This window comes from Larus michahellis, chromosome 10 (assembly GCF_964199755.1).
Source record: "Larus michahellis chromosome 10, bLarMic1.1, whole genome shotgun sequence".
NCBI classification, from domain to species: domain Eukaryota; kingdom Metazoa; phylum Chordata; class Aves; order Charadriiformes; family Laridae; genus Larus; species Larus michahellis.
In genome coordinates, this window is record NC_133905.1 from 19,030,410 (window position 1) to 19,057,498 (window position 27,089).

At 48.1% G+C, this 27,089-nt stretch overlaps 2 protein-coding genes across 3 annotated transcripts in view; one reads left to right on the forward strand and one right to left on the reverse strand.

The window, feature by feature from the left end:
* Window positions 1-1,489: 1,489 nt before the first annotated feature.
* On the reverse strand, window positions 1,490-13,454 carry C10H3orf18 (chromosome 10 C3orf18 homolog). Its single transcript, XM_074602587.1, is given in 6 exon segments — window positions 1,490-4,244; window positions 6,091-6,220; window positions 7,875-7,900; window positions 9,292-9,534; window positions 9,536-9,676; window positions 13,316-13,454. Coding segments are annotated over 5 exon segments (720 nt in total). The 5' UTR covers window positions 9,578-9,676; window positions 13,316-13,454; the 3' UTR covers window positions 1,490-3,965.
* Window positions 13,455-13,572: 118 nt separating this feature from the next.
* The window catches only part of HEMK1 (HemK methyltransferase 1, mitochondrial release factors N(5)-glutamine), a 35,160-nt gene continuing 21,643 nt past the window's right edge, over window positions 13,573-27,089 (forward strand). The window contains exons 1-4 of one of the 2 annotated variants that reach the window (XM_074602404.1): window positions 13,573-13,815; window positions 15,995-16,432; window positions 16,917-17,008; window positions 18,972-19,065. In XM_074602404.1, the coding sequence (XP_074458505.1) occupies window positions 16,142-16,432; window positions 16,917-17,008; window positions 18,972-19,065 (477 nt within the window). In that variant the 5' untranslated portion in view covers window positions 13,573-13,815; window positions 15,995-16,141. The remainder of the gene's footprint in view (window positions 13,816-15,994; window positions 16,433-16,916; window positions 17,009-18,971; window positions 19,066-27,089) is intronic. The other variant, XM_074602405.1, reaches the window with a different exon arrangement.

Genomic DNA, 27,089 nt, shown 5'->3' on the forward strand with positions numbered 1-27,089 from the left:
ATAAATAAATAAATTAGTCTTTGCTACCTCTTAATACTCTATTGGGAAGCCACAGTAGAAAACACGTCTCCATAAAACTTTTAAGTGCTTGAGAAGAACAAGCAAAATTCCACACTATAAGGAGCTACTCTGTGTGTAGTTGAAATCCCAGTCCATAGCTTCAGGTTCAATGTTTATGCAGAGACTTGGAATGAAAGTCAATGCCTAATAAAGGTGGGCAGAATTCCAGCCATCTTCAGAGAGCTAGGATCTCACGCGGGATCACTTGGGTTTTCTTTTTTTGAAATGATAAACAGTTTTTATTTCCCATATAGTTAGTTATCTTTTCTGTGTAGCCAAATCCTACCTCTAAGCAAATGCATATCAAGTGTTTTTAAGCTTGACAGTTGTGGTCTGACTCAGTCAAAAATAAGAGGTTATTACAGTCCGATCAAACCATGGGAAATGAAGGAGGTTTGTTATCTAGCAAAGTTTGTCAGATTCTCATAAATGGGTTTGGTGAAGGCATAAAGAGTGTTGGCAACTTGCAAATTAGCCTTGGAGTTTGTTTTTAATAAAGGTATAAAACGTAGCACCTCAAGCTTATGCTTTGCCTCGTCCATGCGCAACAACCTCAGCACACGTGCGTATCACCAGACAAGGTGAGTTTATCTTTATCGAAGTTTTGGGCTTTATAAAACAAGATTTGGCCATTCAGGAGCACCCACAGATCTATGTGAAAACAAAGATGAATAAGCAGGAGGAATCACACATGGAGGAAAAAAGACAGACCCTTAAGCCCAAATGATGGTACCTAATTCCATCCTCTTGCATATCATATAGTACCTCATAACTGGCTTGATTGGAACACAAGCCAATTCCGCTTCATGTGTACATCCTGAAGTCTCCACAGCCGAGTCTGTTTATGCCCCACATTATTGTGTGTGCCATACAACTATTTAGCTTTTCATACAATTAATTCTGTTCCTGTGCATAGCCTCTTCAGTTAATCTGACAGCTTTCCTAACTAGTCCCAAGTTTTGGGTCTGTAGGACGGAAGATGAAACAGAAAGCAATCTGAAATACACCAACACTATCACCATGGAGCTACCGATGCTGCTGCCCACAATGTTCACCCCAGTGTGGGCAGGCTATCGTGGACAGAGCTGCAGGTGCGCTGATGAACCCCTAGTTTGACCAAATTCACCTGGTTAAAGGATAATATGGCAAACAGACAAGTTGGAATTTGTCTTTCTGCATTCCGGATGCCCAGGATCTACGAGGCCTTCCTGACTTCTCCACCAAGCACCAACCCTTCCTGAGGAGGTCCGAGCTTCCATGCTGTGGAGCAGTAAACCTTGACCCCTGCAGAGCTTGTCCTTCCAAGTTTTTCACACTTCAGCCTTCGAATGGCATGCAAATTACCAACAGGTACTGAGGGTACACTCCAGCAGTTTTCTGTGGAAAACGGAAACAATGCGGGGGGGCAAAAGAAGACAATCACACTAGATTTCATGTAAATAGTTTAATTATATTTCAATGCTTAAAACACAGAAACACTGGAATTAAATTACATCATAACGCTTCTGCTAAATTGTACATATATTTCCCAAGAACTGTGACAGGAGGCGCTACTGAACTAAAAGAACACTCCAGTACAAGCCCAGCAAATACCCGTAATATTCTTTTAGTCTTATTATCTGTACTTCTTTAATTTAAGGGCAGTCATCACAGAACAAAGCCTACCATTACAGGAAGAATGGTTAAAGAGAGAGAATTCCTCTGTAGGTGTGTTTGTTATACAAGGTACATCTCAGCATTAACGTGCAACAAGGCGCGTGGTTTTGCACCTGAGCTGGCAGATGCGCTGCTGGGCAGCTGCCTGTGCAGCACGTGGCGTTGGGTGAAGAGCAGAAGGTAGGCTGTTAGTTTGAAGAAACAGCTCAGCTTACACTTGCCTCTTACAGAGTTTAAAACAACAAATTAAGTTCCAATCCTAAGAGTTGTAGGGGAAATGTTGCGATTTAGGACAGCCATGAACCCCTGCTGCTGCTTGCATCCCTGTCCCGCTGCAGAGCATGGGAGCGTGACAGGCAGCACCGTGCCAGCTGCTGAAGAGAGAAATCCAATGTCTCTGTGGCTGGAGGAGATGGTAAGTGTGTGTGAATATGTGATGTATTTGCTTCTCAGCTAGCCACGTAGGCATAACCTCTGGGAAGATTCACAGAGAGTGTCCAAATTTTAAGGACCTAAGCCAGATTACATTGAGTATTTTTACCTGCGCACTTCCCTTCCAACAATATCCCTGTAGTGCAAACACCAGCAGCAACCAGCAGCCTGGGAATGTCTCCTGCCAGATCTCCTGGGTATGGAGGATGGGCTGTTTTCCACAGGTGATGGCACTCCTAGCCCTAATACACCTTCAGAACTGTCTGGTTTTAAAATAGAGGGATACTGAAAAATTTAAAGCAACTTAGCTCTGCAAAACTGCCGTAAGGAAAGCTGTGTCAGTGAAGGAGGGAGGACTGGTACGGAACTGTGCACTGCAGGGGTCGGTGGCACATGCCCAGCAAAGAGTCTGCATTTAATGAACACAGGGGAAAAAAAAATCACAGTGGGGAAGAAAAAAAACCCAAAAGATTTAGGAGAACAAAAACTAACTGGCAGGTCCAAACTTGCAACAAAGCACATGATACCTGAATTGCCACTCAGTGAAAGATCTCCTTGCATAAAGCCTATCTTTACATCTGCATTCAAACTTTGGCTTGCCCTGATTCCCTTTTGACTGGTGCTGTGGATGGAATATGATCTGACTGACAAATATATGTACTGCAAAAACATCAGGAGGTGATCAGTGCATTGCTGGGCACTGATGCTTGCATGCAGGCTCTGCTGCTGGCCCCTGGCTGCTGTGCTGGCCTGCAGCACTCGAGGCTGGTGGCCACCAGAAGGTTCTGCAGAGGACAGCCCCCATGCCGCACTGCAGCACGCCAAGGTGGCCAGAGACCCCTTTGCAATCTCTCCCTCCTGCAGCCCTGAAGGGCGCACAGGCAGAGATGCTTCAGGGTTGCAGGGAAACTCCTGGCTTACCTGTCTGGTCCCACCTTCTGCATTAGCAGGTAAGGTGAGCAGAGAATAACACAAAGCTCTGTGTTTCCTCCAGCAGGAAGAAGAGAAGGCTCTGACTGCAGGTCCTGGCAGGTAAGGAAGGACGAATCAGCTGTTCAGTCACCTCTGGGGGCAGACATGGGGCTGTCGTAATGTTGAGCCAATACATGTTTTTTCCTTATTTAAAAGAAAATACTTCAAGACTTAATCTTTTTTCTGGATAATGCTCTGCAATGTTGAAACTTCCCTGAACCAAAGCAGGAGAGGGATACATGGTTATCGGAACCCCAGTTCTACTCAACTCCTCTCTCTGGCCCAAGCACCATTATTCCAAGCTCCTGGCAAGGAGTCATGTACCCAGACTCTGACACCCCCTGCTTCTAGCTGTGTGAATTCCCCTCTGTCTACAGGGCAGCCCTAATTTGGGCTGTTCAGCCACTTCCTCAGTTAAGATGTAATCAGCCAAATGTTCACTATTTCACTTTTTAAAGCTAGTGAATTCCCCATGCTTCAACATCACCCTGGGTACATGTTTATCAGCAGCCCACATGCCACAAGGGGGATAAGCCCACGGTAGTATGTGTTTTCCCTGGCGTGCCCCAGATTACCACTCAGCCTGGGGAGTCAGCTCTCCTTGCTTAAAGGGGCTTTGCCACCAGTCAGCCCTCCGGGATCTGCCAGAGCTGTGGTCACTGTACAGAGAGGCTCATTCATCGTTTTCCTTGGAGTCTGGTGGCACCAAGGCAATGGGGAAGCTCTCTGAAACATGCACCTCTACTCCTTGCCTGGCCCAGAGAGTGCGCGCATGCGCTCTGACAAGTTAATCTACAACAAAGCAGGCACTGTTCCTAAGAACGCAGCTTGGTAGATGGTACCAGTCAGCACCAGCCCAGAAACTGGAGCTCAGGAACTTCTAGTGGTAACAGATGCACCAAAAAATCACCACTGCCGTCACAAAGGGGTTGCTTCCCAAAGTGACAACGGTTCCCAGTGCTTGTGCCCATTTGTAACACAAACCAACGGGGTGGCCAGCTGGGCTCAGTGGATCGGCCATGCTTGCGGGAAGTCACTGGTTTGTTGGCTTCATCCTCCCCAGTCTCAGCATGATCCCAGAGCAGGGGCAGGTATTGTTCATGCATTGATGGCATTGGCAACGTCTGTGAACACAAGACGGCTGGGTCTCTGGAGAGCTCCTTGACTTGTCAGCAGAATCTGCGTTGAAGCAGTGAAAGATGAGACCCAGCGAAGTCTGCCTTTGCTCAGGTGCGTGTGCTTGGGCACGGACTGCACAGTATTGTAACTAGATTCTGCCCCTTACTAAGGGCGGGCGGGCTGGCTAACACGGCATTAACAAGGCTGTGACAGCAAAATACGACAGGCCAGAGAGCAAGTCAGCACATCCATGCCAGTTTAAAATCCCTGCATTATTGGATTACTGGGTCTCACTATTTATATATACAAGGCAGCATGAAAAGCCATGAAACATCAAGAAGACCTAGAAACATGCCATAGACTGAACTTTGTCTGTTGTTTTAGACTCTCCCTCTCTTACTATGTTAAGCTTTTAAACTTGTGTACTTTCTACCTGCGCATTAGCAAGGTCTGGAAGGATCTGAGGTAGCCTGCTGGCCAGTCCCTTTATAGGAAGGATCTGCTTTTACTGTGCTAAGTTTAACTCTGGTCTTGTCATTTCCTCCTGTTTTAATACCTGAAGGGTAGTAAACCTTCAGCAGATTGGGAAGCGTGTCTCAAGGTAAATATTTTATAACTACAGTTGTATTTATTATATCCTCTTTCCCTTTCTGCCCACGCCAAGCCTGCTACAGATTATCTGAAGGTGTAAAATGTGTGGAAACGAAGAACTGTTTGGGAGAACTCCTGCTCCTGGAACTGGAAAAGCAAGGGAAAACACGAGCAACACAGAAGCTGGAGAGGAATTCAAGAAAAGAGAGATGTCTACTCTAAGGGGAGGCTGCACCACTAGCTAAGAGGCATACCTGTTCCAACCGTCCCTGCCGGCTCTGTCTTTCAGAAAGGCTTTTTGTGTGGTGGTGGTGACAAAGAAAAGAAAACACTGTGAAGCTGGCTGCAAATGGTGGTGAGAAGTCCTTCTTCCCTATTTTCCTACCTCTTGGTAGACAGAGGAAGGAGATAGCCTCTTGTCAAAGACCCATCTGGACCATTAACCAAAAACAACTGCCCAAGCTATCAAGCACTTTCCTAGCTCACAAACGTAGTAAATCAGTGGTCTCTGAAGTCCATATGATTTCTCAGCATACTGCATGCCTTTGAATGCTCAGAAGTGGTTAAAGCAAAGCATTCTTCCCCTCTCCCCAAATACCAACCAGAGAACTCTCCTCCCTTTCTCTTTCTGAGCCCCTGCCCTGTGCCCAGCAAGGCTGGCCTGGAGGTGCTGACAAGATCGGGTGTGCCATGCCACAACAACGTGCAGGCTTTCTGCCTGCGTTCCTCAGGGCTTGCAGCACAGGTAACCGTTACCATTACAGGCTTTCCCTCAGCAAGGCCTTGTTCCACGCTTGCATCCTTAGGTAAAGCAGAGATACCTTTTAAAACTGGGTGGAAATTACTTGATTTTCGGGGGCAAAGGAGACTCAGTGGTTTGTGGGCATTGAAGCCCTTTCCCCTAGAAAATGGCATTCATCCTACTGCTCCCGTGTGGTGCCCTGGGTGGTAAACTGTAGTAAACTCACCCTTAATTACTGAAGTTGCCCTTTTCTCTCTCCTAGTTGAGTAGGGCCAGCACTTTGCCTCCCCAGGAGGGGGAGGCTCTTTGTCCTAGTTGTCTGACTCTTCAGTCCATCCTAAGCACTCCAAAATGCTCAAGTCCCCTATCTCTAGGGCTGGCAGAGATGGGGCAAGTCCTCCTGAGGTCTTACATGGTTTCCCTACCCTACAACACTACAAAAACTCGTTGACTCTTTAACAAAAGCAGCGCAGGTACCAGTGGTTGTAATGACAGACTCACTGCTCCCTGCTGCCTACCTTGCTCTGCGATGCCTGGGAAGATGCTGCATCTCGCCCATGTTCCAGCAGCTCCTGTTCCAGTTCATCCTGCTCCTCGGTGGGATCGAAGTTGTACATGGGCATGAGCTGGTGCCGTAGCTTCTCCAACCTGCCCGTGGGAGGGGAGGGAAGGGAAAGGGTTTGTTGTGAAGGACAGATGCTTGGGCTGCCTTCCCCACCCCACTGCTGAGGCTTTCTGCAGGCTGTTTATCCTGCTGTGCAGGGATTCTGCTCTTGTTGCTCTTGCTGGACACGGGTCATGTCCTGTCCTGCAGCAATGAGGATAAGAACCTACTACATACAGCTGGCAGGAGCGGAAGATACCCAGAGTGCAGTTACAGGGATTAATTGCTATCCCTAATCTATGTTGGCAGGCATTACGCACAGAGGAGTCAGACAGGGATTTAAGTTCCTGCAGACCTTAAAAGATGAAGCTTTATGTCATGGGACAAAAGAGACAGTGGAACGTACTGGCTAGGCATTTTGTGACTTCTCCCCCATCTCTCTGCCCTCAACAGCCAGTCCTGCCATGTCACACTTATGTCTGCCAGCAGAAGTCCATTTTTAGCTCCAGTGGCCTAAGAGTGTACTTTAACTCTGGGGTTGAATTACATAAAATTAAATAGAAAGTAATAAACAATAAATAGGAAAGAGATAGAATCTCATAGGAGGCTGATGCCTGTGGACACACTGTCTTACTCTTGTATCATTGCTCCAAGTGACAGAGCTATAAAGTATCACTCCAAGGGGTGTCCCTAAATACTGGGCAGCTCAGAGATGGAGAATGGGTGGGTGGGTGGGTGGGCATGCTCCTATGAAAACACTGAGCCCTGCCTTAGGCTGTAGCTGAGTTTCGGGGATGGGGGAGGGAAACACACAAGCACTTACTGGCAGTGTCACCACAAATATGTATTTTAGCAAGTGTTAGGATGACACATTCCCTCCCTGCTTCTATATGGGTTTGCCAACACAACCATTATCTCCAGCAGCACTATGTTCACAGGCCAAACATTAGCTGCTCCCGTGGCAGTACTCAGATCTGGGCTTCAGGGTCTGGCTCGGAAATTTTACAGTGGGCAGCAGCACTTCTTGAAAGTTCCATGGCCAGGCCAGGCCTGCCACAAGGCAGGGAGAAGGTATCACATCTAATGGATCTTTACCAGTGTCTCTGCTGTCAGAGATGGAAGAATCAAGATGCCTGTCTCACTGCATGCTGCTCTTCTCTCTATTTTCAGCCAGGAGCTTAACAAGAAAATTAAGACACTAAGTCTTGGGCTAGAAAACTGCATCTCTGCACTATGCTGCTGCCAGTTGCTGTGACTGCAACTAAAGAGACCTCCAGCTTTGCAAGGCCAGTGTCCTTGGCCCGGGCTGTTGAAAAACAGGGATCTGGGAGTGGCTGAAACATGAGATCTACACCTCTCATGAAAGAGTTCCCAGCTTCTTTATACACTCATAACCCTTTCCTCTGTTTCAGTGCATCTCATAAATGAAGCATGAAGAGTTTGCAGGATCCCTAACCTCCTCCTGCTCAACCATGTTTTCCTTTCCAAAGCTGCGGAGGAATCTTTGAAGCTCTGGTGTTAGAAGGTGGGCCAATACCAGGAGTGCAGTGTCCCTACCCCTGCCTCATGCCCACGCAGCTGATTCCCCATAACCTTGTTCTCAGACAGCCATCCCTTACATTCTCCCTGTCTGTTTCCTAGCTCTCTCCGGAGTTTGAAGCACTGAGTTCCCTTTAGCCAACAACAGATGTTACTTACCTCTTCCTCTTCCTGATATACAGAACCTGAAGAAGAAAGAACACCATGATTACAACAGTCACAGTAGGATGGGGAACAGCTGCAAAGAGAAATTTTGGGCACACAGAACGGAGGTGTAGCAAGTCTGGAGTCACTGCATACTAAAGCAGGGGGGAGACGTGACAACGGAAAAAGAAATTTCATATGTATCAGTGTCCGTTCGGTAGCACATCATGTCTGATACTAAGTGCTTAAGTGGCCTGTTATTAGGTGTGTTAGTAGTAGTAAGAATATTAGGTATATTATTGTTAGGTGTAGCTCAGCACTTTTTGGTGTCTGCAGGACGTATCTTGCAATTTAAGAGTGGATGAAGAACCTTCCGTTTGTGGTTTTCACCTGTAGATTTCCTACAGCGTAGAAGTGCTCTTACCCCCTCCCCAGTATAAAGGGAAGAAGCAAAGAGGGCATGCTCAGTGACTTGCCTCATATCGGCCAGTAAGGCTAGCTGCGCTGGGAAGAAAGTGAGGCTTTTGGCCTCCAGAGCCTTGTTCTGAGAACTACGAACGCTGGATGTTGCTCTTGGGAACTTATGACCGTTTCCAGGATAACGTTTCCAGGTTCTCTTAGGGGCTTTTGGAAAAACTCCTCCTTGGGCCTGCAATGAAATTTTGCAGTAGTCCCTTTCTGTAGGCTCCTCTGACAGTTGTATTAGTAAATGTATTCCTTATATGAGGAATGGGAGCTTGCCGCTACCTTCTGTTCTCTGTTGGCAGGTAAATGACCCAGTTGTATATCAAAAGAAGAACTGCAGCACTTGCATAGCCCGTGTCAGGCCCAGAACTATAGTTTCTGAAAGCTTCTGCCTGCAGAATTAATGCAAGGTTAGTTATGCAGCAAATCCTCATGGACTTTGCTGATACCCAGCAAGTAGAACCTTGGAAATGCAGTCCAGAATGATTCTAGCTAAAATGGATTCAGGACACTTTAATTCAAAAAGGCCTGACCACAGGGGAGATTAATGTGGTTTCAACAGTCTGCTTTAAAAGTTAATTTGGGTGAACTTTCTTGTGAGGCCCTGTGTTGACAAAGTTTAAATCAATGCAGCTGTTCCAGTTAACAAGTCAGAACAGAATCTGCTTTGTGTTCTTTTCACTGAACTTCCTATTGCTATTAAAAATAAATACTGATACTACATATGGCTTCCTCTAGGCCTGCTGACCGTCCTGTTCGGACTAGACCTCAGGGAGAGTGCAGATATATTGGAGCACTGGATAAAGGCCTTAAAAAGAAAAGGATCTCAGGAACTATCAGTTCCCAGCAATTCTAGGTGAGCCTTTAGTAGAGTGCATATAAATCATTCAACCCAGATCAGTCCCAGACCCACTTTGCCACCTTCCACCCTCAACAGACAGAGAAATATTTAGCAGGGCTCTCTTACCATAGCTACAGCCAACCCAATCACAGTAATGATCCCGAAGGACAGCAGCATTGTGCTCACGCCGGGTCCGGTGCTGGAGACATCTGGGATTTTGGTGCTATTGAAACTGGTAGTCTCAGGGCTTATGGTAGCTGTTTCTGGTACAGTCGCATCCAGAGTTGTCCCTGGGTCTGGCTTGGCCGTGGTGGTGGTGGTGCTGTGATACAAGTCATGCACAGAGGGTGAGCTGTAACTCATCCTGCCAGCTCTTGGTAGCTCCTTTTACCAAGCTGTTGTCCTCACCCATCAGCTACAGAAGCAGAGAGCTGCCCTTCGTATCAAGGACACTGATGTGAGACCTATCCTGTAGCCTTATCGCTGATGGTTTTTCTTCAGTGGTTTCTGCCTAGGAAAGAATGAGAACAAAAGAAGAGTGCAGAGCTCTTAGAGACAGGCACAACCTTTTCCAAAGCCTCCCAGTTCACTAGTACAATTTTTGACAGTGGCTCACAGATACCCACTGAAAATAAGAAAAAGATTTTCAGGGGTACTGAGAGCCCCTAGAGTCATGCCTGAGTCACTTGAAGTCAGTCACATTCTCTCCTCTCGCTGCTTCAGCTCTGACTCCTTACAGGCACTTGGCAGGTCTACATGGGGACAACCTCAGAATCCCTGTCTTTGATCTGCTCCAGGCTGAGCCAGGTGGCCTCTATCTGCCTGGGCAGATACAGCATTTTCCTGCTTCTATCTCTTGCTTTTACTTTTTGGAAAGTTACACGGATCCCTTTAAGTTTATCAGTGGGAACACATCCAATAAAATGGCACTCAGCTGCGAGGCCTCCATATCTCAGGATGCTTTTTATTGAATCTAAAGTAGGACTTCCCTGTTGTGGTAGTCGCTGGTGACTGGTAAGGCACTGCACTATCCATCGCCCCGCTGTCCCTCATCCCGTGCGCTCTGGAAAGACAGCTTCCTTAAAGCAGTGAGTTGCACTGATCCCCCATCTGCTATTAAAGACAGTATTTCTCAAGATCCCCATGAAAGCACCCACTCAAGCTTAGTCATGCACTGCTAATTATCAATATTAATTTTAAAATTAGTCCAATTTTGGATTACAGTTGTGAAATTTGATAGATCTATTCATGCTGAAAACATGAAAGGCTTTAATTGCTTCATGCTTCTATTGTGCAAATGATCAGGAGTTGCAAAACACCATGGGATGATCCTATGGGAAGTATTTGCACAACTTTATTTATAAAACCACCGTATATAACATTAGTTCAGCAATTTCTTCTGTGAAAATGCAGCTACTTCTGTACCAGAGCAGTGCCGACCCCAAGAAGTACTGTAGTCGTCCTGTGGTAATTTCTCTGCAGTTTAGCAGACGTTACATCTCTGGACTGGAATGCAGCTGGGACACAGGGGTTAATGAGCTCTGAACAGAAAAAGATGTGCCTGCAAAGAGAAACAAGCCATTGTTCTGCCCTACTCTATTATATTCTAGGCAAGGTTATTGCACAGTTCCCATTACTGTGATGCCTTACTGCTGTCCATAACTGCATTAAGCAGTGTGATTAATATCTGTCACGAACTGAAGCAGAGAAATCACACCAGGCAAACAGCCCTGTGGTCAGCCAGCAGCCCGAGTGGCCACCTCGACTTGCAGAGCACTTGTCCTGCATCGCCCTGAGCAGGTAAATCTCTCGCCACACATGCAGGATCTGTCTCACAGCTCCCCGTGAAAAACTTTGTGAAGCAGGAGTTGCTGGGGGTTTTGAAGTGCCTGGGAGGCTGTGGGAGCTGTCAAACTCCCATGGTTTTTTAGAGAAATGTGAAGATAGCAGTTCTGGTCTGGTCCCACCTAACATCATGCTGAGACATGAGTTCATTGCAGCTGAAAGGGACTGTGTCCTTCACTGACCACCAAACCATGCCTACTTTAAACCACGTGGCACCTGGATTTCCCCAGCCAGTACTGACCACAGCGGAGTTCAGGGGTAGTGGGCACTCGGGCACAAAGATGGCAAATTTGAAATCCAAAATGCCACAACAGCAGCAGCAGCTCCAGCCCAGCAGGGAAAAGGGAAGGAATTGTTGAGCAGGTATGGGGCAGACTGAGCAGCTGCTCATAGAGCATCATCGATTTGTGCTATTCAGGGAAATTCTCCGTGATGATAATTCACGTTTTAAAAAAAGCCACCATCACGGAAACAAAAAGTGGAAAAGGAGCTTAAGTGAAAAGAGTGAAGCAGGCCCAAGGGCTTTGCAAAGTATGGCTCTAGATCTCAAACAGCTCCTGAATTTTGGAAACAAAATGGGTTAGGCTTTCATCTCAGTGTGGTGTCAGTTTTGGAAAACCACTGGAACTTGGATGTTGAAGCTGATAGCAAGCCTTTGGGTAAGATCCCTTATGTATGGAGCACACACTGTGCTGCTGTGCATTGCTCCTCTGAATAAAGTTAGGCTGGCTTAAAATTAGCCAGTTGAAAATCTGGTCAAGCGGGAATGAGGGCTCTTGTTCATGCTCTCAGGGTCCTGCCCATGCTGAAGGATTCCCAAGCCCAAAGACCTGGCTCTAAAAGCGATCCTGTATGAAAGGTTTCTGACATGGCTTAGACAACCACTTCCAGGTCCAGATGGGGGTATTTCTGTTCCTAAGCCCGTTCTGGTCCAGGCTGCAGAGGGCCAGATGAGGAGGATGAGTGCAAGTATGGCCCAGGGCACACGGCTTACAATGGTAGAGCTCGGGGTGGATGATCTTTCCCACCACGTTCCTTTCCCAGGTGTCATCCTGGTGCTGGAAGTTTGATCCGCAGGCTGGGCACACTCCAAGTCTTTGATGGCTGCTCTAGGGCCAGGGACAGCTACTGCCTATTGCTGGCAGATTTTAGCATAGTCCATGCACAAATAGAACAGAAGAGGAACCAGATCCTCAGCTGCTGCGAGCTGGCAGTCTTCCATTGCCTGCACCAACAGAGCTTCTCACACAGCCAGGGCCGCTCTGTGCTGGGCTCTGCTGGGTCTGGGAATAAGGACAACACGTTCCTCTCCTAAGCCAACATTTCCAAACTGGTCCCTGACAGGTGCTGTGGTGGCCAGCACCTCTGAGATGCAGAACATCATGTCAAGCACTAGCTCGAGGCTGCTGGCTTTTCTGAGCGTTAGTTTTAATCTCTCTGTGCTGCAGGTTCCTCTCAGGTTATGACAGGAATACAGAGGTTTGTGTCACAGGGATGAAGACGGGTCACGGGGTCTCTGGATGAAGGCGGCAAATAACAACTAGTATTTTTTCTGCGTTACTTCACCAAGATGAAGCGTCTCTAGTAATTCCGCAATGCAAGCAGCACTGGGTTGCCGTTGGCTACGGGATGTGGCTTCCCAGTGCGTGAACTTGTGGCTTCCTCTTCCCGGCGCCAGGGCCGCCCGCAGGGTGGGGGTGAAGCCCCATCCGCCTGTGCCCGCTGTCCTGGAGCACCTCAGCTGCCAGAGAGGTGCTGCGCTCCCATCCCGCCCCAGCACAGGGACGCTCCCCAGCAATGTCACCTCTCTGACCCCGCACCGATGTTGACCTGAAACACAAGCGATGGCCCTGTCCCCTGTCCCTTACCAGGCAGTGCCACCCCCCGCTGGCTGGGGGACTCTGTCCCGGCGGGAAGTCATTCCTTCCCCGTCCCGGGGAGAAGTTTCCAGACGGATAACGGGTCACACGGCCCTTCCCGCTCGCAAACGCTGCCCAGGCGCTGAGGGATCGGCCCCGGGGCTCGCAGCCGGCTCCGCGGCTCCGGCCACCCGCAGCGCTGCGCCTCTCCCGACCGGGGATGGCCGGGCCTCGCCGGGGCGGCCGGGACACTGACGGGGTCGGGCACAGCGCGGAGCGCCGCCGCCCGTCCTTCCCCGCCGCCGAGAGGCCGCGGAAGCCCCCGCCCGGCGGGACGGGACAGGGCGGCCGGACGCCCCCGCGGCCCAGCCCGCCGCCGCCGCGCCCCTCCCCGGAGGCAGCCGCCTTTCAGCGCCGCGCCCCCCCCCGCCGGGGCCGGCACTTACTGAGCGCTCCCCGCTGAGGCGTCCGGTCCCCCCGGAGCGCCGCCGGCGCCGGGGCCGCCGGGGGGCCGCGCCCTCGGCCGCGGGGCCGCGCTGCCCGCGGGGGGCCGGGCCGGGCCGGGCCGCTCAGCTCCGCGCGCGCGCCGCCGCACGGCCGGCGGCCCCGCCCCGCCGCTCCCCGCCCCCAGGCGATTGGCCGGCGGCCGCAGGGCTCGGCTCGCGGTTGGTCAGTGCGCCTGTCACTCCCGCGCGCCTGTGGCGGCGGGCAGGCGGCGCTCGGTGAGCGGCGGGAGCGACTCGGTTGTGCCGCCGTTCCCTTCGCCTCCTCCCCCTTCCTCAAGCCCTCACCGCAGGCTGCGGTGCGGGAGGCGGCTGCTCACGGCTCCGGCCCCCGCGGGAGCCGGTTGCTCCTTCAGCCCCGCCGGTGGCGGTAGCCGTGAGGTGAGGCGTCGCTGTGCAGGCGCGCTCGCCTCTGAGGAGCCCCCGGGCCCGCCGCCGCCCAGGTAAAGGGAGCCCGCGCCAGCGCCGCGGTGCAGGCCAGGCGGGGTGCTTGGCCTTGGCCAGGGTATTGCGTGTGCAGGGAAGGCCGAGACAGCTGGAAGGAAAGCGGGGCTCCGGTCCCGGCGGTGCTCTGTGGGGCTCGTTTGCCGCCGGAGGGCGGCTCGGTCGCTGAAATGAGGCGTGAGTGGGCAGCTCCCGGGCTGGTAAAGTGGGGCTTGTATCCCCTCCCCCGGTACGGCCACCGGGGCTGTGCGAGGGGCGGTTCAGCTGACCGCTAACCCAGCCACGGAAAGGTATGGATTTATGGCAGCACAAGCCCCAGCTCCTGCCCCAGCCTGTAAGCGAGAAAGGGAGCGTAGGGCAGGGGCTGAGAGGGGCAGGCCCTGCCTTTCAACAGCTGCCAGTCTACGTGTTGGCCTACACTGACTGAGAAACTGGGGATTGAATGGACCACACCACAGAACTGCAGGAAAAATAATCTTTTCTTACCTGTGTGCAAACAGGTATTTGCACCAAGAAGTAGCACGCAGGGACCTCACATCAGTAGTTGGTCTTCTTTATTAATAATGACAGCAGTGGCAGCATTGTTCCAGGTGTGGCTAATTAAAGTCTTAATTGCCTCTCTGATGACACTAGTGGTTTATTCCTTTAGCGTTCCTCTTGTGTCAGTATCCCCAGAACAGGGCCTTGCAGTGGGGAGCTGTTTGGGTAAAGACTGTAGCTATCAGACTGTGTATGCATAACACAAAGGCAAGTTTTCATAGGGGCTGCTTGTCTCTCTGCTAGGGGTAATGAAGATGGTAAGAAGGGGATCCTTAGGCTCTTAGAGCACTGGCCTTTTTGTCAGGAGGTAGCAGGTAAGACAATCTTGAGGTCTTTGCTGCAGGGTATTCCTTCTGCTGCTTCCCTGGGCTCTGTTTGGTTTGATTTTTGCAAAGGAGGGCAATGGAGGCCTGACTCTTCCCACGCTTTCACCATGCAGCAAGAGCGGAGCAGGCCCCACACTGCTCCCTGCACAGGCGCCCTGTGCAGCAGGGTCCAGGGCTGCTGCAGGGGTTCATGCCAGCATCTGCCCAGGTGGGAGCTGACCCAGCCTCCCCAGACCTACAGGGCAGAGAGCCACCCACCCTGGGTGCTGCTGGCTGCTTGTGAGACGTATTTAGTTGTTTGTGTGTTGGTTTTCTGGAAGAATTGGAGGAGAGGAGGTTGTGGCCTCTCTGAGACAGTGATGAAAAGCAGCCATCAATAGAAGAATGGGAATGGGCGCTCAGGGAAACCCACAGCGGCTCCAGGGACAGTGAGTCAGAAGGGAGAGGGGCCCTCATTTCTGATGGATCACAGCAGGAAAGTAGGATTGTTGTTCTGTTTGACTCGCAGAGTTCCAAGTGTGATATGCAGCAGCTGTTCTGTAAAGTTTCATCTCCTTTGTCTCCTGCAGTCATCTTGTTTGTTTTTCTTCCTTCTCTGTCTGGCTCTGCCAGCTCTCTCCTTTAAGAGGCTGACTTCCCTCTGGCAGGATTTGCCTTTTCTGGACTTTGCATCTTTCAAGTGTTTCTCTTCCCTCTAGTTGTACCTTGTGGGCTTTTTCTCCTTCCTCTGCTATTAGCAGCTCAGCCCTGGCTCTGTGGCCTCTTGTCTGCTCTCTGGGGATGGTGGCAGTGTGGAAGACCCCTGACCCATGGTGTCAAGGTCTTCTGTGAGCACACCTACTAACCTAGGACTTGTGCTTTATGAACAGAGAGAGAAATAAAAGAAAGAATCCTGGTGACACCGAAGGTCTTCCTGCAGGGAAGCAGGGTGAGCCACCCATGGGGTGGAGAGCCAAGGGCTAGAGCTGAAGGTTGGCGTGTCTGTGGCTTTCTGGGACCAAGAACAGGCAGAAGTGCTGTGCCTGTGTGTAGGCACGCTCACTTCTGCCCTGCGTTGGGCATGGACTGGCCTCCTGGTAGCTCTGGCCTGTTGAGATAGGCATCTCTGCAAAGAAATGCATTGCAATGGCAGAGCTGGTTAGCTGTCACACGAGCCTTTTCTTGGGGTAATCCTTTGTTACTCTTAGGGTGTGAGTAGTTGGTTTTGTACCTGTGGGCTGGGATTAGGGCAAGCAGTCTGCATTCGGTCAGAGGGTAACCTGCAATTTGCTAGCCAGAGGGATTCAGGCTGTATTCTTGCCTCCTTTTCTAGACCAGAAGAGCTGCAAACCAGTGCCCTTTTCATGCTGCCCTGAGGAGAACCCACTGACTGTGGTAAGCTGGTGCCTAGCCACAGTGGCTTGTGGTAGCACCAAGTGTACTGTGAGTCTCAGCACTGACTGATGGCAACGAGAAACACATGTGGAAGCTAGGAACTGACTTAGCAACAATGAGATGCTTCACCCGTCCACTGCTCAAGAGGTTGTCGGGTCCCTCACCTCAGTGTGTGCCAGGGGAGTTGAGTCAAAGTAAAGGTCCTGTCCTCGGGCACAAGTGGTCATCTCTGAGGCAGAGCTGCAGTGCAAGACCTCGGCTTGTGACTGCCACTGATGTGGTCAACTACTGGCAGAAGGTGTTTGAGACAAATGGGATCCCTGAAGCACGAGAATCCAGTGAATACATTGTGTCATTTGTCCTGGGAGCAAAAACAGTTAAGTAATACGAAAGGAATAAGGTCTGTGTGTGCCTCTCACTTTGTAATTTTGGTTTAATCCCTTACCTTTCTTTTTATGTCACTTACAGATATTAGACCAACTTTTCCCTACCTTAGATAGCAGAAGGGGTGAGGCATATTTTATTAATGCCAGCAGAACACTTGGGGTATCTTAAATGCCACCTTTTGCAGGGACTGAAACGTAACCCGTGACATTATACACCTACACTGTACCCTGACTTGCTTGGTGGAATGATTCTTAATTTTACCTATTCTTCTGAGCCCCAAAAAGCAGCAGAACAGTTGTACATGTTTATTTTTAAATATGCAGATAGATTCTCCGAATCATTTGTGGTTTTCAACAGTCCCAGGCATATGTGTTTGTCAGCGTGCTGGGTCTCCCTGGAGGATGCCCTTGGGAGGGTGCAGAGGACACCCAAGTGGCACAAGTAAGCAGGTTTTAAAGTGACTTTGTCTTCAGTTTCAGAGCTTGAATTCCAAAAGCCTCCACACTCCACTTACAGCAGTGCAGCAGGAGCAAATCCAGCAGCTGAGCAACAAGCGACTAGAGAGGTAGGAGCATTCTCTTACAGTCATTTCTTTGGAGGGTTTTCCTTCAGCCTTAGTGCAGCCAGAAGAACGGTAGCAGAGAGAAGGCAGAAGACTATTAGCAGCTGACATACCAAGTAACAGTGCTGTGTTGGTCTCTCATGGTGAGTCAAGTGATGGGTATTTGCCGTTGTTGTCAGGTAGCAAATCGGCTGTCTGTCCTGTCTGGGAGCAAAAAGGGTTTCAGGGGTGTTGCAGAGGAGCAGGAAACTGGCAATACTGACTCTGTGTTGGGTACATTTTCATTAAGCCCTTCTGTGCTGACAAAGTTTAGGCTTGGCCCCTCCTGTTTGATTCAGCACTCTCTTCAGCTGCCAGTTCTATACTGGACTGTGGTATTGCTGGGCTTTCCTTTCTAGGCTTTGCCTGCAGAGGGATTTCCCTGGCATTTAGAGGTATCCATTTGTTTTCCTGATGTAGCTTTGGTCTCTGTTTGGCCTCCCTTTGCTTGCTCTGTGTGAGGTGTTGTCTTAGCGCAAAAATTAAATGGGTTTGGTGTGAAGGACCTACTTGGAATCAGGCTGAGCCTGGGGAGTAGTGTGTGGGGAGAGGAAATATTCAGGAACTTGGATCATTTAGAAGGGTGGGAGATGCTTGGGAGTATGTTTGGAGATAGCATCCTCCTGCTTGTTTACATGAATGCGGTTATGATATGGATCCTCGTTTTCCTGTGTGGATTAATCCTGCCACAACGTACGCAGAATAGGATGTGAGGGTTTATCAGGGAGTCAGTGTGTTAGCAGCAGTTACTGTTTGTAGGATCTGAGTGTCTTCCCTGAAATTTTCCTGCTGCTCTTGAATCTTGTGTTAAGGGTAGAAATGCAAAATTCCCAGAGCTGTCTGACTTGCAAGTTCTTTTGTCTTAAGTGCTGTTAAGGTTGCAACAAATATCTGCTGTTCTACATGAAGTGAGGTATGGTGCCTCAGAGCAACTGAAAACATGGCCCCAAAATTCATAGGATCGTGGAGGTTGATAGGGGCCTCTGGAAACCTAGTCCACCCTCTGTTCAAAACAGGATCAATTAGAGCAAGTTGCTCAGAGCCATGCCCAATTCATTTTTTACTATATCCAAAGACAGATTCTATACAAGCTCTCTGGACAACCTGTTCCAGTGTTTGACCACCCTCACAGTGTTTAGAAAAAGGGGGAAAAAAAAAAAAAAGGGGGTGGTGGTTCTTAGGTTTAAATGGAATTTTCTATATTTCAGTCTGTGCCCTTTGCTTGTCTGTTCACTGGATACCACACAAGAGTCAGGCTCTGTTGTCTTTACTCCATCTCACCAGAAGCATCTGGTTATTGATGAGGTTCCCCAGCCCCAGTTTTCCCTTCTCAAGGCTAAACTGTCCCAGCTGTTGTTCTCTCTCCTTGTATGTCAGGTGCTCCAATCCCTTAATCATCTTAATGCCATTCAGTGGACTTACTCCAGTATGTCCATGTCTCTCCTGTACTGGGAGCCCAGCCCTCCAGGTGTTTGCTACCAGTGCTGAATAGAGTGGAAAGATTCCCTCCCTCGACCTTCTGGCAATGCTCTGCCTAATGCAGCCCAGGAAGCCATTGGCCTTCTTTGCTGCAAGGGTACATTGCTGGCTCATGGTCAGCTTGTCCACCCGATCCCCAGGGCCTTTTCTGCAGGGCCGTTGTCCAGCAGGACTGTTTGTTCTGTCACTTTCCCCAGCACTGAGGTGAGGCTGTCTGTCCTGTAGTTTCCTGGGTCCAGTGCTTGATAACAAACTCTTTTGTGGGAATAGAGCTCCTGCTCCCTTAGAGTGCACGTGCACATTGCACATGCAGTTGAGAGCCTTAGGGGTGTCTAGGTGCTCACCCTCAGAGGGGTTATATGGTTAGTAATGAGGTAAGCATGGTATTGAGAGCTTTTCTGTGTTATGGAGTGTAGTCCTAAAGCATTCACGCTTGCCTTTGCCACAGAATGCCGGTGCAGTATGTGCTTGGTGAGTGGGACTTTCAGGACCTGACTCTGAAGATGAGACCCCCAGTATTTATTCCTCGGCCTGAAACAGAGGTATGAATGTGGCGGGGGCGGGCTTGAATCTGTGAATTACATCATACAATACGATCATAGCATTGCTGTGACAGCAATTTACTGTAGACAGTAAATTGTCCATGAGCCAACAATGTGCCCTTGTTGCCAAGAAGGCCAATGGCATCCTGGGCTGCATAGGGAAGAGTGTGGCCAGTAGGTCAAAGGAGGTCATTCTCCCCCTCTACTCTGCACTGGTGAGGCCACAACTGGAATACTGTGTCCAGTTTTGGGCTCCCCAGTTCAAGAGGGACAGGGAACTGCTGGAGCGAGTCCAGCGAAGGGCAACTAAGATGATTGAGGGACTGGAGCATCTCCCTTATGAGGAAAGGCTGAGAGAGCTGGGACTCTCTAGCCTGGAGAAGAGATGGCTGAGGGGAGACCTTATTATGGCATACAAGTATCTAAAGGGTGGGTTGAAGGAGGATGGTGCCAGACTCTATTCAATGGTTCCCAGTGACAGGACGAGGGGCAATGGGCACAAGTTGGAACACAGGAAGTTCCGTTCAAATATACGGAAAAACTTCTTTACAGTGAGGGTGACAGAGCCCTGGAACAGGCTGCCCAGGGAGGTTGTGGAGTTCCCTTCTCTGGAGATTTTCAAGACTCGCCTGGATGCAGTCTTGAGTAATGTGCTCTGGGCAATCCTGCTCTAGCAGGGGAGTTGGACTAGATGATCTCTAGAGGTCCCTTCCAACTCTGAAGATTCTGTGATTCTGTGATTCCATGAAGGTGCCCTGTATATCATGAGGTTGTCGTGATGGGGAGGTCAGATCACTTCTTTTAGAACAGAGAAGGATTCTAAGCTTGTGATCTGGAACCGATGCTGGTGAACTTTGCCTCCTGGCTCAGAGCAAGAGATGTTGCAAGCTAGCGTATCACTTAATTACATGGAGATCCATCTCTATTGATGGAAGGACTTGGCTTTCTTTCCTTATTTCTGCTATAGTAATGACTCCTGGAAGTTCAGAACATATACTGCTATATCCCAGTGGCTTTGTGCTTTGGTGGAAGGGTAAGAATCTCAAAGGCGTCCAAAGGCTGTTAGCAAAACTCTGCAGTACTAGAAAGCTACTGGAAGAAAGTAATGAATTCCAGAGAGCTTGTTTGTTCATGTGGAGACTAAAATAGTGCAGGGTGGTAGGAAATGGCACCTATCACCTGTCTGATGGTTCCACAGGGATTTCTAGACAGACACTGGAAACTGAAGGCTTGTTTCCTGAATGGTAACAAAACAAACACTAGAAACTGAAGGGTAAGTTCTGACCTGGGCTGGAATTAAATACGAATGTCAGTTATAAGAATGTAAGCGACAGCCATACATGATCAAGTTAATACTCCATTTTCCCCAGTGTTCCTGCTGCTAGGGAAAAGCCTAAGAACTACATGGTGACACTTTCTCTGACAGTAGCCTTGCTTTCAGCTCATGGACCATCCTAGCAATGAAGTCTTTCTGCATACTAGTTCTCAGAAGGTTTCTGTTTACTAGTCCTCAGGAGTTTTTAGGTTTTGTGAGAATTTTGGGGGCGTTTGGGTTGGTTCTTTTTTTGAGCTTTTCTTTTTTTTTTTTTCTTCTGAGAATTTATTTTCTTTTGTACCCTGTGTTAACTTTTGGAGATGAAGTTGTCTCCATAGCTTGTCCATTTAGGAGTCCCAGAAGCATAAACCTGTTTTAGTCTAATAGTCATTTCTTCAGTCATTTGCCTGCTGCTTGGGCACTGTTGTAATGTGCTGGCATCCCTCTGCTCAGATTTCTGGAAGTAGGGGCCCATGCTGTAAAAAGAATAAAAAGTCTCATTCAGACAGAATGTCCTCTTCTGATAATATCAGAATATATTCTGATAATATCAGAAGAGATGTTAAGGACTGAGTGGGCTTTGGAGATGGGAAGACCACCTTTGCTTTTTCTGGGGAAGGGATAGTATTGGGAATGTGTGAAGAAAGCAGCAGCTCACTAAAGGAGGCAGTCTGCAGAAGCCTTCATCTGACACCTTTTGTTACACAAAAGTTAAAAGGCAAAGACAGCCTGTGCTTCCACTCTACCTTTCCAAGAAGAGGGTGCTACTGAAATCTATGAGAGGGTTCCAGACAATTTAGTGGAAATGAACACAACTACCATTTGGACATCCTATCATCTCAGCCTGTAGAAGAATATTCAGAACGAGAGTCTTGATTTGGTGTGGGGCATCAGCAGCACCTTATTGAGAGCCTGCTGGGCCCTAAATCATAGGTGATGACACTTGTGCCGAAGAAGAAGGTGTGAGCTCTCTGTTTTGTCTGGGTTTGATCACTCTGTGGCAGTTAAGTTTGGAGAATAGGGCTCGAAGGAATAATTTTGCCAGTTGGAGCCCAGCAATGGTTAGCATTGTTATTGTGAACAGTATTTCTGCTCCGGTTGATTCAAGAGAGTATTTCCAACCTCTAACTCTCCATTAATTTGTGTATGTGATGTGAGCATTAAAACCAGGGGGAACCTATATATTCTGCAAGTCAAAACCCCTGCTGGCAAGGCTTCCTCTGGTGCTGTGCTCTCATTCTCTCTGTGCATTGCCAGGCTTCAAATGAAGTCCTGTTGTGTGGAGTGGGAGCCAGGGTGGCTAATGCCTGAGAATGTTGTTAATTACACCCACATACGTAATTTTGGTAAAAGCATCTCCGGTGACCCGAACTGAAATGCAGTGCTGTGTAATGTGCTGTGTTTGAAACCACTTAATGTGCCCTGGTGTAATAACGTAGCATAAACAGCTTAACCTCTCTGGGAAAACTTTATTTGATGTGTCACAGTACTCACTATGAAGGCACATTTTTAGAACATTTATTATGGAAGGCCAGAAGTTTATGATGATGGCTCAGGAATGGAGCTCTTGGCAACTGACGTCTGTTTTCTTGTGATGTCATGCTGGGGGAGTTACTTGGACAGAAGGGCATGGGGACAAGATCCAGCTATTTAGCAGCACCTGGCAGGACAATGCTTTAGGCATGTGCTGCTTCCAGGAACCATGTACTGTGCATGCCCCGTTGCACAAAGTGAGTTGATGTCCCGATCCTTTCATTCTGCTAGGAAGGAAAGGTTGGTCATCTCTAACACAGGGCTTTGTGTGGTGTGTTTGGGTTGGGGTTTGCCTGTGTTTTGTTTCATCAGAGTAATTTCTCCAGGCTTCACTGGACTTTAAAACTGCAGTGAAAATATCTCCTTTCAAAAATATTGAAGTTAGTTGCATCTGTTGCTCTCCTTCTGTTTAGGATTTGTCTGCAGCATTCTTAAAACCAATAGTGCGTAAACTTTTCACCAAATAATACCAGTAAATAATCCGTGTTCTTTAGGAAGCAGTTCGTTATCAACATTGGTATCCCAGGTTCGAGTGGCTTGTCTGTGACTGCACACACGAGCCACGTGGCATCTCTTTGTCCTTGTCTGAGTAAATGGGACTCCCTAAATTGACTTGTTAGTGCAGATACACAAGCAGCTGCAAAATTTGCTTCCTAGTTATATTTATGTAGCTTCTGCAAATGCTCCTGCTTGTTGATTCAAAGTCTGAAAAAAAGGGGAGCCATCTTTATGATGCCCGTTTTTTTTCTATGGTTACAACAGAAGGATTATGACTCTTGCTTCCAGACGCGTTGGTAATGGCAAACACAGTAGGACATAAACCACCGGCATTGTTTCAGTCCTGGGGACAGAGACACATGCAAACAGAGAAGCCCAGTTGTCTGCTTAATTTTGCCCTGTGTGAAATTTGCCCCTTTGTAGTACGTTTTGTTCTCCCTGGTAGCTGAGCCCTCTCCCGTTTGTTCCCTCTGGGAATATTTTGTCAGTACATGTGGCTTCCTTCTTCTGTTCCGTGGGAATCTGGGTGAGGAGGGGACAGGCAGCCAAAATAAGGAAAATAGCAGGTCCTGTTTAAGTTCTGAGAGCGGGATAACAAAGCTGATTGCATTCAGTCATAACTTCTTGGCATGCAGGGCTGATAGATGCTTCCGTGAGCACAGACGCACTGCACTGGAGGAGAGTTTTGTTAAGCAGTCCTCAGTCTCCCCTTCCTCCAGTTACCTGGCCCTCTGTGAGCAAAGCTTTGGACTCGCTGCTACAAGTCCTGACTGGCTTTGCAAGGGCTTGCGGAACCCAGCGTCCTGCCTGCTTTTCTCCGGTGACCCCAGGAGACAGGCGTCTGCAGTGGGGAGGTGTTTGGGCCAAATATTAGGGGTGTGCTCAGTCCCGTGAATTATCTTTGTTATGCGATTATCACTGTATTGTCAAGGAATCCCTGTCTCAACATTGCTCAGTCACTGTATTAATGGAGGAGAAAGTCCTTTTCCCAAAGCAAGGCCTACTAAAGCTTGGGCTGTGTTACCATCACATCAGCCTTGTGGATCAGAGAAAAAATAGGAAAAAGAGAAGGAGAACTCAGAAAACCGTGGATACATAATTCCTTTTTTGTCCTGGCAAATACAAGCTAAATGAAAGCTCGTTACTTCATTAAGGAAAGGTTTAGTTTTTGCATCGGGACTTCTCCGAAGTTTGGGGTATGCGGCTCACCAGTCTTTTACCCCTAGAGGGCACTCCAGGCTTAGGCTCGCAGAGTTCCTGAGGGCTTTATTTCTTATTAATTATTGTAGAATTTCTGGTGTTCCTGATCCCTTCCTCTCAGATGCTGGGTTTTAAAGCAAATAAAGGCTTATTTGTTCAGTGGAAACAAAAATGGTCTCCTTTTATCTGTTGCAACTACTGTGTGGGTAGAGTCAGGTTCTTGGGCATTGAGTTTTTGTTTTTGCTGGATGAAAGCTGCTGGGAGGAGAACCTCCAGTTCTGCTTGGGAGGATTTTCTGTTGCACCATCCCCTCTGACCCTCAGGCTGTCCAGGAGTCCCCTGGTGAGGCCGCCTTGATCTGTTGTGATCTCAGCACAAGGTCACACCCTACATAATTTTTTTCTGTCTTGGCTTTGTTGTGGTGGCTCTGTCATGAGTCCATTGCCCTGTAAGGGGGTCAGAAGCACGCTGTAGGGTGAGGATACATGTTTAGCCTGGGAGGCATCTTAGGGAAAGAAATTAAAGTATGTGCCATGCTGAACATTTCTTAGTAGTCATGCAAAAAATATTGTGGCTGCGGCCTCCTGTGAGAGCAAGAAAAAAGACTTTGTGGGTCAGACTGCATTGGTCTGTCTAGTTGAACGTACTGTGTTTGACTGGGGCTTGTAGCAGATGGTGGGGGCAAAATTACAAGGGAAAAAATAGGTATGGAAGGATTCCCCCTTCTTTTGACAGTCAGCGGTTAAGAACTGTTCTTAGACAAAGCTGGATTTGGGGCCATCCTGCTTCATAATCACTAATGGGTCTGTCCTCCATTAATTTGTTTAATCCTCTTTTGAGTCTGTCTGTGTCTAGCCCCCATGACGTTATCTGACAGCGAATCTTTCTTATTTTGTATTGCAAGTGGGAAATGCATTTTCTGTGCTTTTGGTGCTGCCTGCTCATTTAACAGGAAAGCCCTTACTTCTTACTATGTAACACATAAAATTATTCATGCCCTGTGCAGCAGCTGTAATTTTTGGTCCTGTCACTTTTTAATCAATTCTTTTTCTACCTATGATTTTTAAGCTTTTAACATGTTTCCCAAGATAGATTGTTTCTCGTGATACTGTGTTCAGTACACGGAAACCATTGCTGTTTACTTGCATCTGTCAGCGGCATGGCAGTCATTGTGCTGGGGTGTTCTGCGAAAGCACTTTAGGCAAAGATTTGCTCAGAGAAACCTTCCGTGAAGTTTAACCTTACTTCTCACTAAACATAATCATTAACCTTTCAAGAAGGTCAAACACACAAGAGAAGGGAGGATTTTTGCTTCCTGGCATGTATATGCAAATATACAGATTGCAAGGTGGGGCCCTTCTCCAGTGCTTTATGTCAAAGCAGTGTACACATTTTCTGATTTAATCAGTGCTAAAAGGAAGCTTTCAATGCAGAATGGCCTTTCATTGCACTAATTTCATTGCCACAGATGGCTACTTCTTGGAAAGTTCAAAAGGTCACCCTGTCTAGTGGAGTACAGCCATGGATCAGGAGTCAGGAGACTGGCTTCTTTATTTTTATGGTTTTACCTCTGACCAGTTGTCTCTTCAAAGGAAGGCTGCTTCTCCTTTCAGCAACACTGGCTTCCCAATTTGGGAAATGAAAAGGATAATGGTGCCTATCTTGTACATAGCTTAAGGTCCTTTCTTGAAATGTATAGATATACACACTTCTATAAGGTATATTGGACTTAAATACAATAGGGCATTATTTAATAGATCAAAAATTAACTGCTGTCAGGATGTAGCTGTAAACAAATGTGCTAAATTTGGAGTATAGCTGTTGTGGCCTCACATAGATCAGATTTGACCCATATGCTAGGTAATATTTTATCAGTATGTTGGAGGAAAACAATATTTTCTGAAAGTGGGCCGTGGCACAGTGTCTGGGGAATGGGAATTATGAAGGGAACCTGTTGTTGCTGCACAGCAATTGGAATTGCCCTTTGAGCTAGGAACAAGTGTTTAATAAGATCATATGCACAGAAATAAATAATGCGGCCTGTGCCTCGTGGCTGAGGGGCTTCCTCTCCCAGAAGAGCTTGGAGAAAGATTTGGGGCTCTGACCACGAGCACGCATTTTCAGTGGGCTGCCCAGCAGGCTAATGTGGTCCTTGTGTGTGTTAACATGGGATTGCCAAGTACAAGTAGCAAGATTAAGTCTGTGTATGGCAGTAGTGGAATACTTGCAAAGATATTACGTGCAGTTATGTTACTGACTGGTTGAGAAAGAAATGGGAAAGTACGTTTGGAGAAGAACCAGTAGGTGGATTAACAGCTGGAAAGATCTACCTTGTGAGACTGTTTAGCTCCTCAAAGACAAACTTAGGGGTTAACTACCTGGCACAGGGAGCAGAAATTTGATAAAGAAGTCTCTTTGGTTTCATAGAAAAGCATATAACAAGCACTATAAATGCAGGCCATAAGAAAAGGTGCACATCTTTAACAGAGAGTCTAACTAATTACTGAAACAGCTTAGCAGGAGTCTGTTGCTGGCTACTTTAAAATCAGGACAGGATGTTTTCCCAGGACAGATTTTTTGTTCAAAAGGAAATGGAAGAAGAAACAGGATTATTCCTGGCTAACTGTCCAAGATGAACCATGGCAGTAGTTTCTCCTGGCTTCTTATGCAAGGAAAAAAGCCTGTGCTAGTGCAGAGGGTTACTTCAAAGTTAGTGATTTCCAGGACAGACTCAAAATATAAATTTAAAGCTAAAATCTATGCTGAAGGCAGGGAAAGCCTGTGCTGTTCCTTTAATTCATGCACAAACCTGTTCCACAGGTTAACTTGTATAGACCTTCCTAATATGTTTTCACAGATCTCTGTGATGTGCCTTTATTTTTTTTGGCCCTAAAAGAACTTTATGAAGTCTTCAGCTTTTTAATTCCAATTGAAATAGGGTCTCTCTTTCTATGAGTTTCATCTGAATAGCTTAGGTCATTGGCTGTTAGAGCAAGATTTAGGACTAGAGCTGGAGACAAACAAACTATAGAATAGCTGTAACAGGAGGGATGGGATTTGAAGGGATTCCCACGTGGGGGGGGGGGGGGAGAATGTATGTCCCCCCCTTCTCTCAGACGTCCAAGTAACCAGAATTTCAGGGCTAGGGATTAGTGAGCTGGACCAGCACATCTGTCCAGATGCTGTATCTGGCAGTGGTCAATACCAGTATCTGCAGAGAAAGAAAATGCCTTGATTCTGGAGAGAGGTTTCTGATGGAGACCTAAGGTACAGCCGACTTACAGTTACTCTGATCCATCCTTCTTGCCCCTCTTGGCATGGCTAAATTTATATGTGACAACTGTGGTAATTTTTCTTGGGCAGTAGCACACATGGGTTGCAAAAGTTGCTGCCTTTTGGTGAAATCATTTCTGGATGCTGTCACAGCCTCTCCTCCAACAGATGAAACAGCGTTTGGCATGTGCTGTGACACATCAG